The sequence below is a fragment of the Dama dama genome, chromosome 9 (genome assembly GCF_033118175.1).
Source record: "Dama dama isolate Ldn47 chromosome 9, ASM3311817v1, whole genome shotgun sequence".
Taxonomy (NCBI): domain Eukaryota; kingdom Metazoa; phylum Chordata; class Mammalia; order Artiodactyla; family Cervidae; genus Dama; species Dama dama.
In genome coordinates this window covers 53656621-53671508 of record NC_083689.1, presented here as the reverse complement: position 1 = coordinate 53671508, position 14888 = coordinate 53656621, and the positions used below count along the sequence as shown (strand labels likewise).

Sequence of the window (14888 nt, the reverse complement as noted above, 5' to 3'; positions counted from 1 at the left end):
CATGGAATTTGGAGCTGAGTGGGAGAAATAATGATGTTGGCTTTGAGTATGTTAAGTTTGGGATGTCTCTTAGCCAGGAGGAAAAGCTCTAGCTCCCTCCTCCCTTTCCAGAATAGCATTCCCAGCTCAAGTCAGACGTCCTCCAACCTTCAGCTGGTTTCCTGCAGTCCTCAGTCGAGGATAAGATTCTCCAAGACCTTACTGGAATTCCTGAGCTCCGTATCCTTCAAGGACATAAGCTGGGTATTAAAAACTCTCCGGATCCTTAATGATAGAGTGAGAAAGGATCCTTAACTTGCTTTTTAAAATCAGATGCTGGCTTCAGTGGAGCAAACTCTCCTGCCTCTTGTAAGCATCGATCTTTGAGAAAGAAACCATTTCCTGTGGGGTAGCTCTGGCCCTGACCATCTCTGGTTCTCACGTTGGCTCCCAAGAAGCCCCCACCTCCTTAGGGAGCAGCTTTAAGGAAAAAAAAAAAAAAAGAAGAAGAAGAAGAAGAAGGTGATGAGCTTGTGTAGCATGCAGCCTGGTTCTGCCTGGCTGCTGGAGAAAGCCCAGAGACTTAGGGGCTGGACCCTCTCTTAACCACCACCCCTGGCTGGGTGGCCCCAACGCCTAGCCAAGACTCCATGTAGCCTCAACTCTTCCCCCAAATGACGGGGCTGGGATCCTCCCCAGCTGACTCGAATCTCCAGCCACTCACCAGGCGGTGGAGGACCAAGCCCGTGGGCTCAATTCGGGACTGGCCCCTAGGGTCCTGCAGGGGCAGGGAATACACAACCCAGGAGGCAAGCCAGTCACCCCGGCCGTGGCTTCTCCCTGGCTCCCACAGCCGAAGTCTAAAGGCAGTGCACACCCTGTGTCCCACACCCACCTTCATAGGACGGTACCAAAATCTGCTACCTCTACTCCGCCCTCTGCTCACGCACTGCCCCCACTGTCGTGCCCATAAATCCCCAAAGCACAGGGTAGCACGATTCCTCCCGCTTCCCTGCGGGGCCTGAAGCTGGGCACTAAAGCAGTGCAGTCCCAAGCTTCCCCTGCAGAAGCCGCGCTCCCCACTCGGTTCGGGGGTAGAGGGGGCGCGAGAGAGCAAGTGGGAGGACGTCCCATCCTCCGCATCCTCCTCCCGGTCCCGGCGCGCAGGGTGGGAGCGCTGCGCCGCTCCGCGCTGCGCATCTCGGCCCGCTCGCCGCCTGCCCCCCTGCCCTAGCTGGGCCACCTCCCCGGGCCGCCGGTGGAGGGCTACTGGGCGCTAACGTTACGCTGTTTCCGGTTTTCCAGCGGGCTCTGGTTTCCCCTCCCAAGGCGGCGGCGGCGGCGGCGGAGCGGCGGAGCCCCCCAAATGGCCTGGCCAGATGCGGCAGGTTTGCTGCTTAGCGCTGCCGCCGCCGCCGCCGCCGCCGCCAGTGGAGAAGGCTCGGTGCAGCAGCTACAGCGACAGCAGCAGCAGCGAGAGGAGCAGCAGCAGCAGCGGCAGCGGCAGCGGCAGCAGCGGCGAGAGCGGCAAGAGCAGCAGCCGCCACATCAACAGCAGCAGCATCTCTCGTCCCGCTGCGCCCCCAAAGCCGCGGCCGCCGCGACAGCCGCAGCCCCGCAGCCCCGCAGCCCGGAGAGCCGCCGCCCGCTCGCGAGCCGCAGCCGCCGGAGGCATGAGGCGCGACCCGGCCCCCGGCTTCTCTATGCTGCTCTTCGGTGTGTCGCTTGCCTGCTACTCGCCTAGCCTCAAGTCGGTGCAGGACCAGGCGTACAAGGCGCCCGTGGTGGTGGAGGGCAAGGTACAGGGGCTGGCCCCGGCCGGCGGCGGCTCCAGCTCCAACAGCACCCGCGAGCCGCCCGCCTCGGGTCGGGTGGCGCTGGTGAAGGTGCTGGACAAGTGGCCGCTCCGGAGCGGGGGACTGCAGCGCGAGCAGGTGATCAGCGTGGGCTCCTGTGCGCCGCTCGAAAGGAACCAGCGCTACATCTTTTTCCTGGAGCCCACGGAGCAGCCCTTGGTCTTTAAGACAGCCTTTGCCCCTCTCAACACCAACGGCAAAAACCTCAAGAAAGAGGTGGGCAAGATCCTGTGCACTGACTGCGGTGAGTTGCCCCCTCTCTCTGCTGGAGAAAGGGGGGAGGGGCGAGGTGGTGGAAGATGGGGGTGGGGCGGGAGGTATCTGCAGGTGCCCGGGCCTGGCAGCGCCCGGGGCCGCTGGTGAGGGGGAGGGGGGTGGCGGGAGAACGGGTGGTGGGGCCGCCGCTGGGCAGGGCGCTTGGCGTGGTGGGTGAGGGGGTTGATGTTGGGGAGAAGGAAGATTAGGCTCGAAGTGTGCCAGGGCTGGGGGGCGGGGGGACGCGCTGGCCTGTGCCAGCAGGGATCTGCGGCTGATGTATGGCATGTGGGGCTGGAAAGCTGCCATCATAGCCCAGTAGCGGCAGGAAAAACGGAGAGGTCCGCGTGTTGCTGGCCCGAAGCTCAGTGAGTCAGGAGTGACCCTCGGAGGCCTTGCCCGCTCTGCTCGCAAGGGCCTGCCTTGCCCAGGCTGGCAGGGTCTGCAGGAGCAGCTGGGCAGACTCCCAGGCTGTGAAGGCCTCCGCTTACAAGTTCTCCTAGGGAATGATGGCCCCCGCCCCCTCCTTCCTCTCCGGGGCTTCGGGCTCAGCTCATCCACACCGCTGGCGCAGGCAGAGTTGGACTTTTTCTGCTACTGTTTTCTGTCCCCCATGTGGTTCAGGGTTTTGTTTTGTTTTTTCCTCCATCGTGATTGCTTGTCTTTGCTGAGCTGGTTGCACAGCTGTTAACCTCCAGTACTAGTGAGCAGACAGCTCTTTTGGCCGTTTCTGGGAGATCTTCCTAGGTCTGATGGGTGAAATGGAGTAACTTCTCCTGAATGCTGTGAAGTTCAGCTCTGACATCTTACCACGCAGGATGTGTCGACTGCATATCTCATCTTCCTGATGTTGGGTGCTGCACAGGAATGCAGGTGATGAGAAACACAACACTGAAGTCTGTCAATCTGTGCAGCTGGGAATGGAGTCTCCCATGTCAAAAGTCAAAGAAATGTCAGTTTAAGATCTTTTCCTCCTTGTCCCTGAATCCAGTAATTACTTCTCAGGAAGCTATTTCAAACCAAATTGTCGCTGGAGTGGCGTGTTTGGTGTTAGCCTGTCTTGTGCTTATTCATATTGGGGTTACATTTTGTCCCAGCTAAGGCTGAATTTGATGTTTGCAGTGTGCGTCTGAGCTGTGCAGTCACTGAACTGTGATAGATACCCTGGTCTGTCATAGAAGCTGGTATATTTACTAGTCTGCCAACTGCTTCTGAATAGTGTAAATAATACTCTGAGTAGCAAAGAATGTGTAACAGCTCGCAGGAAGTTTTGCTGCCCTCATCTTTCTAGATCAATGCCTTTGACTTTTGGAAGCTTCCTTTCTACCGCATATCCCCCACCCCCTCCCTGCCCCTGTCCTTCAGGAGACAAATTTTAGTTTGTGGTGGGAGTATATCTAGGTATTATGTTAAACTGTGATCACTTTAATCAGAAGAATCTTGCAGTGTCTTAATAAGGAAGAAAGAAACTTTTGGTGATAACGGCAGTTTATCTCTCTGACATTGTTCTGAGGAATATTGTTGACTACTCTTTAATGTTGGTTTTATGCTCTGAAACATTTTATGATAAGTTGAGACCAGTTAAGAATTTCTAATTTTTTATTCTGTTAAGTGATTATTTTTTTCTGAGATTCCTTGGGGGAGCTGTGGAATTGTATTATGCAGCGAGAAATAGATAGTAAAAACATTTATTGAACCTTGTCCAAGGACAGCTTCTGTTTTGGTTTTCAGTGAGTTGCTCCTGAGTGTGCAGTGTGTGCATCACCACCTAATCCCCAGTCTGGTGCACAAAGCCCCAGCGGTCATCATCCCCTGTCTTGCTCCTCTGTTCCCCCTTCTTCCTTCAGTTATACCTTGTTTGTTTTAGTGAGTATTTAATAGCTTAATAGTTGAATGTGGAGATCATGAAAGACCTAGGGGTCAGAAATATAGCCCACTTTTAGGTTGTGATCATCTCGTAAACATAGCATGTGTAATGTAGTTCTCAGGAAGATAAATTTAGGGCTGCAAGCACTGCTAATGAGAAGGCCCTCACATTACAGATTATCAAGGGGCAGGAACATGTATGGGAGTAAACATATTAGAATACAAAGATTTTTGCTTTGAATTGATGGTAAATAGATACACATCAGTTTGGGGGGGGGGAGCTTTATCTAAGTGGATTAGAAATTAAAGGACATTTTCTCGAAAAAACTTGTGGAACTGGTGATAATATGATAGAAGAGCATAAACTGCATTTTCTTATTTTCTACAATGTTTTTAAAGAAAACATGCACTAGTAATGGTATATTAAATAAGGAAGCAAATCTTTTTAACTAACCACAACACCTTCCTTGTGTTCAGCAGGAAATAACTAACAAATTCATTTTCTGTTTTCTATGTCTAAAGAAAGCCCTCTGGGCCAAAGGGTCATTGGGAACATTTTCTCCTTGGAGCAGAGTCTGCGCATTGCAAAATAGGGAAACTGGCACCTGGAAACTGTCATGATGGCCCTTATATTGAGCAACTGTGGTTGCATTGTTACTTTGTTTAGCCAGTTTCAGCTCTGAACTGTCTGGGTTCTGGGAGGTATGGTCCCTAGGGAGATCTTTCAGAAAGCTGTATTTTGGTGGGCCAGGACTTGGGGACAAGATGCCCTATGAAGAGATGAAGGTCTTTGTAAGTGGGTAATTTTAGCACAACTATGAATGTTGACTTGAAGCCTGTGAAGTCCTCCTGGAATAGCAGTACTTGCTAGAGGCCTTTTTTATAGATCTAATGTGGATCATTCATCCCAAATTACTACCTCTGGTGGTAAAGAGTGGAGTAAAATCTTTGCATTTCTCAGAAGACTACATACATGGATGTGTTTTCTGTGCCTTCTGAGGGAAGGACAGGAAAAAGATTTGAAAAGGACTCTCATGGATTAGAAATTCTGTACTATGCTATAAAAGCATCCTGTTCTGCAAACAGTCCTGCATTTTTAATGATGGTTGCATGTATCTTGGCTTAATCACACCCTTTCTTGTTGCTCTCCTGTATGTATATGGCTTTTAAATTGTTTCATTATTGAATAGATGCAATAAATATAATTTTTTTTTTAAAGAAAGGTCATTCTTCCTTTGGGACTTTCTGATTTGGCTTTTTCTTCCAATGTATAGTGTACTTTGTTGTTAAAGATAGAAAAGGTGTATTCCTGGGGATTTTTATATTCTTTAGAATACTTTAAATTAACGTGGTACTCATATTCACATGTTAGAGCAAGGTGGTCCACAAAATTCAGTATAGCAAAAGCAAGTGCATATTTTTAAAATGCTGTTTATTTAAAGAATCTTTTCTTCCCCAGCCAGCAGGAAACCCAGCTGTGCTGCAGCTAGAAGATGGGAAAGTGAAAGTAGATTAGAAACTGACCAGTCCTAGTAGTGAGGACAGGCTTGGTTATAGATTTAAGGGTAGAATTATCATTATAATGTCATTATTTCTTTCAGTGGCTGCGTTTCTTAGCCGATCGGGATTCTTGGGGCAGGAACCATATCTTATCTTTGAGGTCTTTCTCCTAGCTTTCCTGCCCTTCAATGTTTGATACTGCCCCTGGTTTACAGAGGGATTCTCATTAAGTGTCTTTTGAATGGATGAAGTCAAGTGAAGTTCAAAAAGCAGTCCTCCAGATTAATACTTTTAAACCAGTCTTATTTCTCCTATCTGTGACGCCAAAGTCTGGTGCTGGAAAGCTGAGTTTGGTGATAAGCCCTTACCTGTCGCTATGGGAACCTTTTTTCCTGAAGGAGTTGTTATCAACTAGAGTACTTAACCGCAATGTGCTTAATCATTATGCTGATTAGTGTTAATGGGATTTGTGGAGAATCTACATTTGTGGAGAAGACCCCCCCCCCACCTTTTTTAGAGGGCAGTTTATCATCTCCCGCAACTCCCATGTCTGAACAAAAATAACTATCAGCTTGAATTAACAAAAGATCTGGGAGCTACAGGGGGTGGTATATTAACTAAGTAGGTGACTAACTTCTTCTTGGTCCCGGTGCTCTTAACTATCTTTTATTATCTGGGATATTTTAGTTTCATTTTCTAATAGCAAACATGTCATTAACTTTTCCCTTATAAGACTGTATATATATTTTGAATATGTAAAACCTTCATATGGCTCAAAATTTAAAAAGCACACAAGAATATACAGTGAACAGTTTCCTTCTTACCCCTGTCCTCAGCTACCCAGATCTTAGGCAATTGTTACATATTCTTTAAATGTGTATTTCCCTAAAAGCAAAATATTTTTCAAAGTAATCTCGTATTTTTTCTTAACAGATGGAGAATGTTAATTTTTTCATCAAGTCAATATTATGGTAAATTCTTCCCCAGTAGTTTATATATAACTTTTTTTTTAAACCTAATCCAAGATCTCAACCAGTATCCTGCCTTACAAATATAACCCTAGGGTAAGGAATAAAAATACCAACTTATTTTTCAGATACTTTGCCATTAAGAAGTTTTCCATGACGGTGCATTTTGGAGTGAGTCTTAATGGAGATGCTCAAAGGAGGATGCAAAGGTTTGTCACTGGGTTTTAGGGCAGCAGCCCTACTCACACAGCACTTGCTGCTGTTTACACTCTTGGTAGGTCATCTCACAATAGCACCCATGTGGGAAATCACATGATCCCATATATGGGAAGAGAAAACTCCACAGTGCCTGATTGCTTTAATTCTCATTTAGAAGCCAAAGACCTCAGTTGCTGACAAAGAATTTGATTTTGATCATATTCATGTACAGCTGGTAGGAATCCACAGGGAATTGGCCACTTGAATACAATTTTGAAGTATGTTTAAGGTAACTGACTTGAATGTAGTGTTAAATTTTCAGAGGATCAAAGAATTGCCATTTGGATAAGTAGGGTTAAAGCAAAGATGCAAACCTAAACAGTGGGCATTCTTAACCCTCTAAAGCCTATTGGCTTAGTGGCAAATGGCAGTTTTGAACATTGACTTGGAAAAGGAATTATGATCTCAGTATCAGTGAATTTTCCCCTGCGTAGTCTTTGACACTTGTTCTTGGGACTTTCTTTTCGGGATCTGAGGTGCTGTTAGTATAATTTACACCAAAAGTAAAAGGAATTTCCCTTCAAATTTTGAGTTTAGATGGATGTGTGTGAAATGGGGATTTTTGTCTTGTTTCCTGTGAATTAACCCTTCCCACTTACTTATTGGAATATGTACATTGAATTTCAAGAGATGACATAGGGAACTCTTTAGGAAATTGGGACAGTAGATGAATTAAACATTGACAAGTTTGAAAAAATGACTGTCATGTGAAATTCAAGTAGACTCCTTTAAAAACAACAGTACACATGGATGATCTTGGTGAGCAACGTTTCAAGCAAGCCTGTAGGAACTGAAGCAAACCTGGAGGATGATTAAAAGGCTTTAGTATGACATGAAAGAGGATGTGCTGTACCCAGACCAAGAGCTGGGTACCAGACCAATAAGCTGGGCAGCTTTTGCCAACCTGGGATCAAAAGACAGAGAGTCACACCGACTGAGAGCTTTTGCTGCTAATCAGCTGTGATGTTCTTGGTGATTATGAAATGGGGTTGAGTTAAGGAGCCTTCTTGCTCTGGCTAGTTGCTGCTGGCGGAATGTGGCATGCAAGCTCCATTCTACAGTAACATTCCCTTCCTGCTTTGTACATGCAGTGAGATCCAAACAGCCTCTCCAGGGACCTTCTCTGGGACAGAGCCTGTAGCTATTCCCTGTGCCTCAGCTCAGAACCTGATTGTGCTGCTTGCCTCCTGGGGTGGGGCTGGAGGTGGTTAACATTCCATTTGCCCTTGCAGATGTTTCCAGAGTAGCAGAGGCACAGGTATCCTAGAGAGTTTCCTTATTCCACTCGCAACGCAGACCCCCAAGATGTGATGTTCAGGTTTCTTTTTATTCTCTTTTCTGAAACAGAATCTTTAATGATTCTCTTTTTCCTTTGTTTCCTGCCTTGTACTTAGGACTTTGGCTTCCCCACCTCCTTCCCTCCCTCGTCTGTTTGTACAGACTGAGGATCTGTCTTTGTCCTTTAGGCTAGTATGTTTTACTTGGTCTTGATCTTGATGTTGGTCCAACTAACAGAAGCCAAGCTGAACTAACATTACTTAGGATCAAATGAGAGTAAGGTTACCACATGGCTAAATACCTGGTGCAGCCCATGGGAAAGTCAGGACATCATTAATTTGTGACAGTGATGCAATTTGGTATCCTAGAGGTTGTATTATTACTAAACGAGCTTCCTTTCATTTCTATCTTTCAAGTGTTTGCTTCAACAAGTATTGGAATGTGTGCTCTGTGTAAAGAACTAGGTACTTTAGGGGAGCTGCATCAGACACAGTCCCTGTCACCAAGGAGCTTATAATCTAAAAGTACAAAGATGTAATAGTAATTCAATCTAGCATATGATAAATGCCATAAGATATACCAACATAGTGCTTTTAGAAGGAAGGCAAGAGTCATAAAAGAAAGATCTGATTAGAGGATTAAAGTTTCTTTGAAAAGTAGTTTGAGATGGGATTTTAAGAGTCAAACAGATGAGGTGGAGGTGGTTTATGGATAGAGATGAACTGATTGATTACATCAATTCCTATAAACAGAATAGCATTCTCAGTAGCAGAGGGGCATGTTTGTAGTATACAAAATAACCAGGAAGAAAGGGACAAATGGGCAAAGGATCTAGAGAGGTAAATTAGGATGATATTTCCACCCACCTTGAGTGCTAGACTGATGAGTTTATTTGTAATTATGAAAGTAGTACTTGAAGGCTTAGGTTAAAAGCTCAGTAATATGTTGTAGTTTTCAGTTAATGAGTCTTTTACATATTTTGTTAAATTTATTCCTTAGTGCTTCATGTTTTCTGGATGCTTTTGTAAATAGCATTTTTGTTTGATTTTGTTTTCCACTTATTCATTGCTAGCATATAGAAAAACAATTTTAAAAATATTGACTTTGTATCCTGTGACCTTAATAAATTCACTTATTCATTTGAATAACCCTTTTTTTTAGAGGGGGGTTAGATTTACTAAGGATTTTTTTCTGTGTACATGACTATATTGTCAGTGAAAAAAATAGACAGTTTTGCTTTTTCCTTTCTAATCTGTTTGCCTTTATTTCTTTTTCTTGCCTTATTCCACTGGCTGGAACTGCCGAGTATAATGTTGAATAAGTGCAATGAAAATGAACATCCTTGTCCTATTCTTTGGGGGGAAAACATTTATAGACTTTCACTATTAAGTATGATGTTAGCTGAAGGTTTTTCATAGATACCCTTCTTTAAAAAAAGAAAAAGTCTGCTAAATATAGTGTAATGACTAAGAGTTTGTGCTCTACAGCCAAGTGAACCTGAGTTCAGAAACCATCTTCAACATTTTGTGACTGGGTGATGTTGGGCATATTACATTCTGTATCTTAGTTTTCTATAAATGGTGATTGTGATTGCTCGTAATAGGATTGCTATGAGTATTAAATGAGATAATGCATGTAAAATAATTAATGCAGCACTTGCTCAATAAGTGTTATTAACAAAATCTTCTTAATTCAGACCAATGTGAGCAACTAGTAAGTGAAAATACTAAGTTCTGGAGGACTGGAGGCAGACAAGGGGAGAGATTTTTAGTGACAACTGTATTATGTCTGTGGTCTCATTGTAGGGAAGCCCATGAGAGTCCAAGATATGAATGCTGGTCCTATGGAGGTCCCAAGTAGGCTACAAATTTTAGTGTGTCCATGGGTCTGTGTAGTCAATTTTTTGAGAAACCCATGGATAGAAACTGCTTTTCTCTGTTTCACCAATGGGAGGACTAAGACTCAAACTCCAAAATGACCCTTTCAAAATTTCATCATGCTTGTGGGGTCAACCAAAGGTTCACATTCAGGAGTCCTGCCAGGCTGCTCTTTTACTTCGGCAGGTCATATCTTACATTGTATTGTTGTTAGGAGGAGTTGCTGAAAGTCCCTGGAAAATGGCTGAAAGCGTCCTTTTTTCTTTCAAAGAAAGCAGGTCCCTGATTCATTCTGCTTTGATTTGGGGGTTTCCAGAGTTGGGGATGGGTTCACGCTGAATCATTCATGCTCTTTCTTTCCTTGTTTCTACACTGGGCTGGGCTGGGCCTGGTGGCTCTCTTGGGTCAGAAGGATATAGGTGTGGGCATGTAACAGGTGGCATTTGGGGAGCTTGTGGGGTTTAATTTTAATTAATTAATTGATATATGGCACCCATTGGAACCCATTGAAAGTATGAAGCTTTGCTCCTTAAATGTTTTAGAACAAAGACTCTGCTTTGGGTTCTTCCTCTAAATATCTGTTGGGTGTTATTACCCCTCAGATCCTAGACTGGCCATACATTCTTGACCTCAAGAAGTATTGTTTTTTCTTATTCTTGGACTTTTAGTGTTTATGGCCTGTATCACTTATATGACACATCATTTAATGCCATGGACTGCTAATTATCTTGTTACGGGTCAGTGTCTTAGCTCCTTCTCCTGATAATAAGATCTTTGGGGCCTGAAACTTAAGATATGGTTTTGTAAATATTTGATTACTGGCTAATGCTAAGTAAGGGGGCAGTTAGACTTTTGCTTTAGACCACAAATCACTTTGTCCTAGACAGATTTTGAGATTCCTCAAATGTCAGCTCAGGCTAAGGGACTAGACTAACTATAGAAAACGTCTTCGGACATTTGTATCAAAGGCAGAATTTTGCTGCTCTGTTATGTTTCAGGGTTTTGTTTTTCCCTTGATAGTCCATAGTTTCTTCATTTTCTTGTGAGTAATTCTCTGTTCGTGAGTTTTAGAATTATCTCTAGATGGTTTTCCTCATACATGTCAATATTTTTGCTTGTGTTTCATTCCTGTCTTTTAGTTAGTTTGCATTCTGCAAAACTCTTCAGTTTTACTTGCCATGTGAGCTTTTTGGATATTCCCTCTCCTGGTCTCTCACTGAAATGGCCAGTTGGATTCTGTTACTCTGACTGGTTCATGCTTCAGGCTGAACACCTTAAAGAAGTAAGAGGTATCTTATTGTAGTAAATTGAGATCACAAATTGGGAGTGGTTGTACCTCTTTGCCTTTAGGCAGCTTGGGGGCTTTTGGAAGCCAGTGCAAGTTCTTGGATCATTTTTTTTTTCCTGAAAGTGTATGGAGTAGAAGCCTAGTGTTTCTTCACATCTCTCTTTTAGCATGTTCATTCTTTCGCCATTTTCTTAAAATGAGGCATTTTCTGCCACATCTGCTTGGCTAAATTACTGGGTGGGGGTGGGAGGGTCCTCTCTAAAGCAAGTTCTTTTCCAGCTCAGGGCTCCTAAGGGTTCTCAGTCATCACTTTGTCGAAGGCTGTGGCCCTCGGCTTCCTCAAGTCAGAGTCCTTTTCACTAGTGCCTGTGGTCATACACATAATCTCAGTATAGCTCCTCACCATATTGCTTAAGCCACTAATGAATTTCACAAGCACTACCCAGTTGATGGCTCTTCTCTGGAGTAACTTTATATGGCTTTAGAGAAGAGAGTTTATTTAGCAGTCAGGAGAGAACAGGTGGATTAAGTAGATGATCTGCTGTGTCTGAATTCCTGTTTCTGAGTGAGAAATAAACAAACAGCAGGGCCACGTCCAGTGCACCTTTCCCGACATTGTCATTGGTTGATTGTATTTCAGAGAAAAATCATAATAATTTGAAAGAGAAGAATGTTTTTAAAAGGAAGAATGGAGTCTCACACCATGACATGACTCATTTATTACAGAGTGAAACCAAGGACCACAAATGAAGAGTTTTCTTCAAAGGACACTGGGGCTTCCAAAGGCAGCCTGTCTGCTCACTCATGAAGGGTTTCCTTTTCAGTCTGTTAGATGGGTTTCACTTCTGAGACCCTCTTACCTGGTGCTCTACCCCTCCCACCATATCCCATCCTTCTGTAGCCTTTCTACTTAGTCCTGTTGTCATACTTGCTATGTCATAAATGAAGCAGCCATCCCTCAGCCAAGAAGCAGAGAAGTTTCCAGAAATCTCTAGTACAAAGTTCCCAGTTTTTCCTTGGACTTTATGTCTGATGGACCTAGTGGGAAAATAGGAACAAGGCAAGAGATGGGTACCTGTGCAGGTGGAACTATACCTAACAACTTGGGCTAAATTTCTCTTAGGTTCAGTTCTTTTAGACAAAATATGGGGGTTTTCCAAGAAAAACTTCTCCCATATTTTTAGGTCTCATTTTCAAAAAAAAATGCTGTCTCCAAATAGGCTAGTAGCGTTCACTGGCCTCTTAGTAACATTTAGATTAAATTGTCTTGGCCAAGTACTGACAATAAACCCTTTTAGATGGCACCTCTGGGGCTCGGCCCAAGTGATTCTGGTCAATACTGGGAAAATCCTAGGATGTGGAGCCTCGTAAAATACTTTGGACAGAGCAAGATTTAACCACCTCTGAGAGACACTCCTTGCTGCTGGGAAAGAATGTAATTTGTCGGGTGAAGGGAGGCATGTGGGTGGCCCTCAGATTGGGAGTTTGCTGTCTTTGTTTCTTAGTAGGTTTCCACTGTTCGTGGTTTGTACTCAGCTAACTGAGAGGGCATACGGGAGCTGGAGCCGAGTCTGTTTCCCTTGGGAGTACTGTTTTCCCCTTGGCCAGTTTTACCCCAGCTTCTACCTTTGCCCACACAAAAGACTTGGTGCTTCTTTTGTGGTGTCACAGCCTCAGGGCCTCTGGTGTAAGGGTCTGCACCAGGCCCAGAGCTTGTGGTACAGAAGTAAGAATTAAAGCATTTGGTTTTACATTAGTTGTGTGAAGGCATCACTTGAAACTTTGTGCTGTATCTGGAAGAAAACATCAAGCTGTTAAAGGGTCCCAGTGGGTTTGGACTTCCCTGGTGATGGATCCACCTGCCAATGTAGGGGATGGGGTAAAATACCCGGGTTGGGAAGATCCCCTGGAGTAGGAAATGGCAACCCACTCAAGTTTCTTCCCTGGAAAATTCCATGGATAGAGGAGCCTGGCAGGGTACAGTCCATGGGGTCGCAAAGAGTCAGACACAACTTAGTGACTTAGCACACATGCACACATGTCCAGTGGGTTTGATGGTCTTCACTGGGCCAAGGTCATGAACCATATTTTTTAAAGAAAGTACAAGAGTTTACTTTTCTCATCTCTGAAGTTAAATAACAGCCTCATAATTCCAGAGTAGGGGTGAGCATTGCCACTGAAAGGGGAAGAGTAGAAAGGGCTAGTAGTGCTGCTCTGTCTACATGCGTGTGTGCTCATTTGTGTCCGACTGTTCAACCGGAAGGACTGAAGCTGATTTGTGGATCCTGCTGTGGTTCCTCCAGTATTTTGGAGATTTAATGTTTGGTTCTTTCCTCTCCCACTTCCTTCTCAGATCCTTCCATCACTGACTTTTTTTCTTTTCAGCATTTTGTAAAGGTTACGTTTCCTAACAGATTGTCCTTGGTTCTCTTCTCAATTTACATAATCCATTTTGAAGTTTCAGCTCCATATAGTGTAGTGGTTAAGGCTGCATGTTTTGGAGCCAACTGTGAAGAGTGAATCTTGTCTCTATGACTTATTATCTATATATACGTGTTTGTGTGTGCTTACTCACTTAATCGTGTCCTACTCTTTGTGACCCCATGGACTATCGCCTGTGGAACCCCGCCAGGCTTCTCTGTTCATGAGGATTCTCCAGGCAAAAATACTGCAATGGGTTGCTATGCCCTCCTCCAGGGGATCTTCCCAACCCAGGGATCAAACCTAGGTCTCCCGCATTGCAGGTGGATTCTTTACCATCTGACCTGCAAGGGAAGCCCTTTATAACCTTAGGCAAATTGATTGACCATTTTGTGTCTCAGGTTCCTCAACTGTAAAGTGGGGCTAATTTTAACACCTATCTCATAGTATTGTGATAAGGATTCAGTGAGTTACTTTTACTTTAAAGTTTACTTTATGTAAAGTGCTTAGTTTGGTGGCTGCTTAGATTGAAAACATTCAATGCAGACAAGCTGCAATTACTATTATTGTCATGTTTATTGTTAGTTGAGAGAGAATGGCTTTGGATTCAGACTGATATTTCCTTCCCAGCAATGTGAACTTGGGAAAAGTCCCTTAATTTGTCCGTGTTCCAGTTTCCAACTGCCTATGGCACGTTGTTTCAGTTATCCATTGCAGCATAACAAGCCAACCTAAAATATAGTGGCTTCAAATAGCAATCTTTATTTGTTATTGTTACTCATAGTTCTGGGAATTGACTGGGCTCAGCTAGGAGGTTTAGTGTCTTTCGTGTAGTTTTTGGTCAGATGGTAGCTGAGCAATCAAACAGTAGGTGAGACTGGGTCATTTCCCATTTTCCACTCTGACGTGTCTAGCAACTGATGCTGGCTGGTTCTCATCTGGGAGCTTAGCTGGGAATGGAGGCTAGGGACCCACCTTGCCTGGGTTTCCTCACAACACAGTGGCCAGGTCCGTAAGTGAGCATCCCACGAGATTGCCAGGCAAAAGCTGTATTGTCGTTTATGATCTAGCCTCAGAAGTGACTGGTATCACTTCTACCACATTCTGTTTCTTGGAAGAGACTTTACCAAGGCTTGACAAGATACAAAGGGAGGAGAATTAGACTTTACCTCTTGATGGAAGGATTGTCAAAGAATTTGTGGACATGTTTTGAAACCATTACAGTCTGCCCTCTGGTCACAAATTATTTATATTCCTTGCATGTAAAAAATATGCTCATCCTGGCCATTGCATTCACAGTCCATTGTCGTAGTATACTTACTTATTAAAACAAAACAAAACT

General features: G+C 44.4%; 1 protein-coding gene across 5 annotated transcripts in view; it reads left to right on the top strand.

The window, feature by feature from the left end:
- Positions 1-1358: 1358 nt before the first annotated feature.
- Positions 1359-14888, top strand: part of NRG2 (neuregulin 2) — a 187810-nt gene continuing 174280 nt past the window's right edge. For all 5 annotated transcript variants that reach the window (XM_061149429.1, XM_061149426.1, XM_061149427.1 and 2 more), the window contains exon 1: positions 1359-2079. In XM_061149429.1, coding sequence (XP_061005412.1) covers positions 1359-2079 — 721 coding nt within the window. The remainder of the gene's footprint in view (positions 2080-14888) is intronic.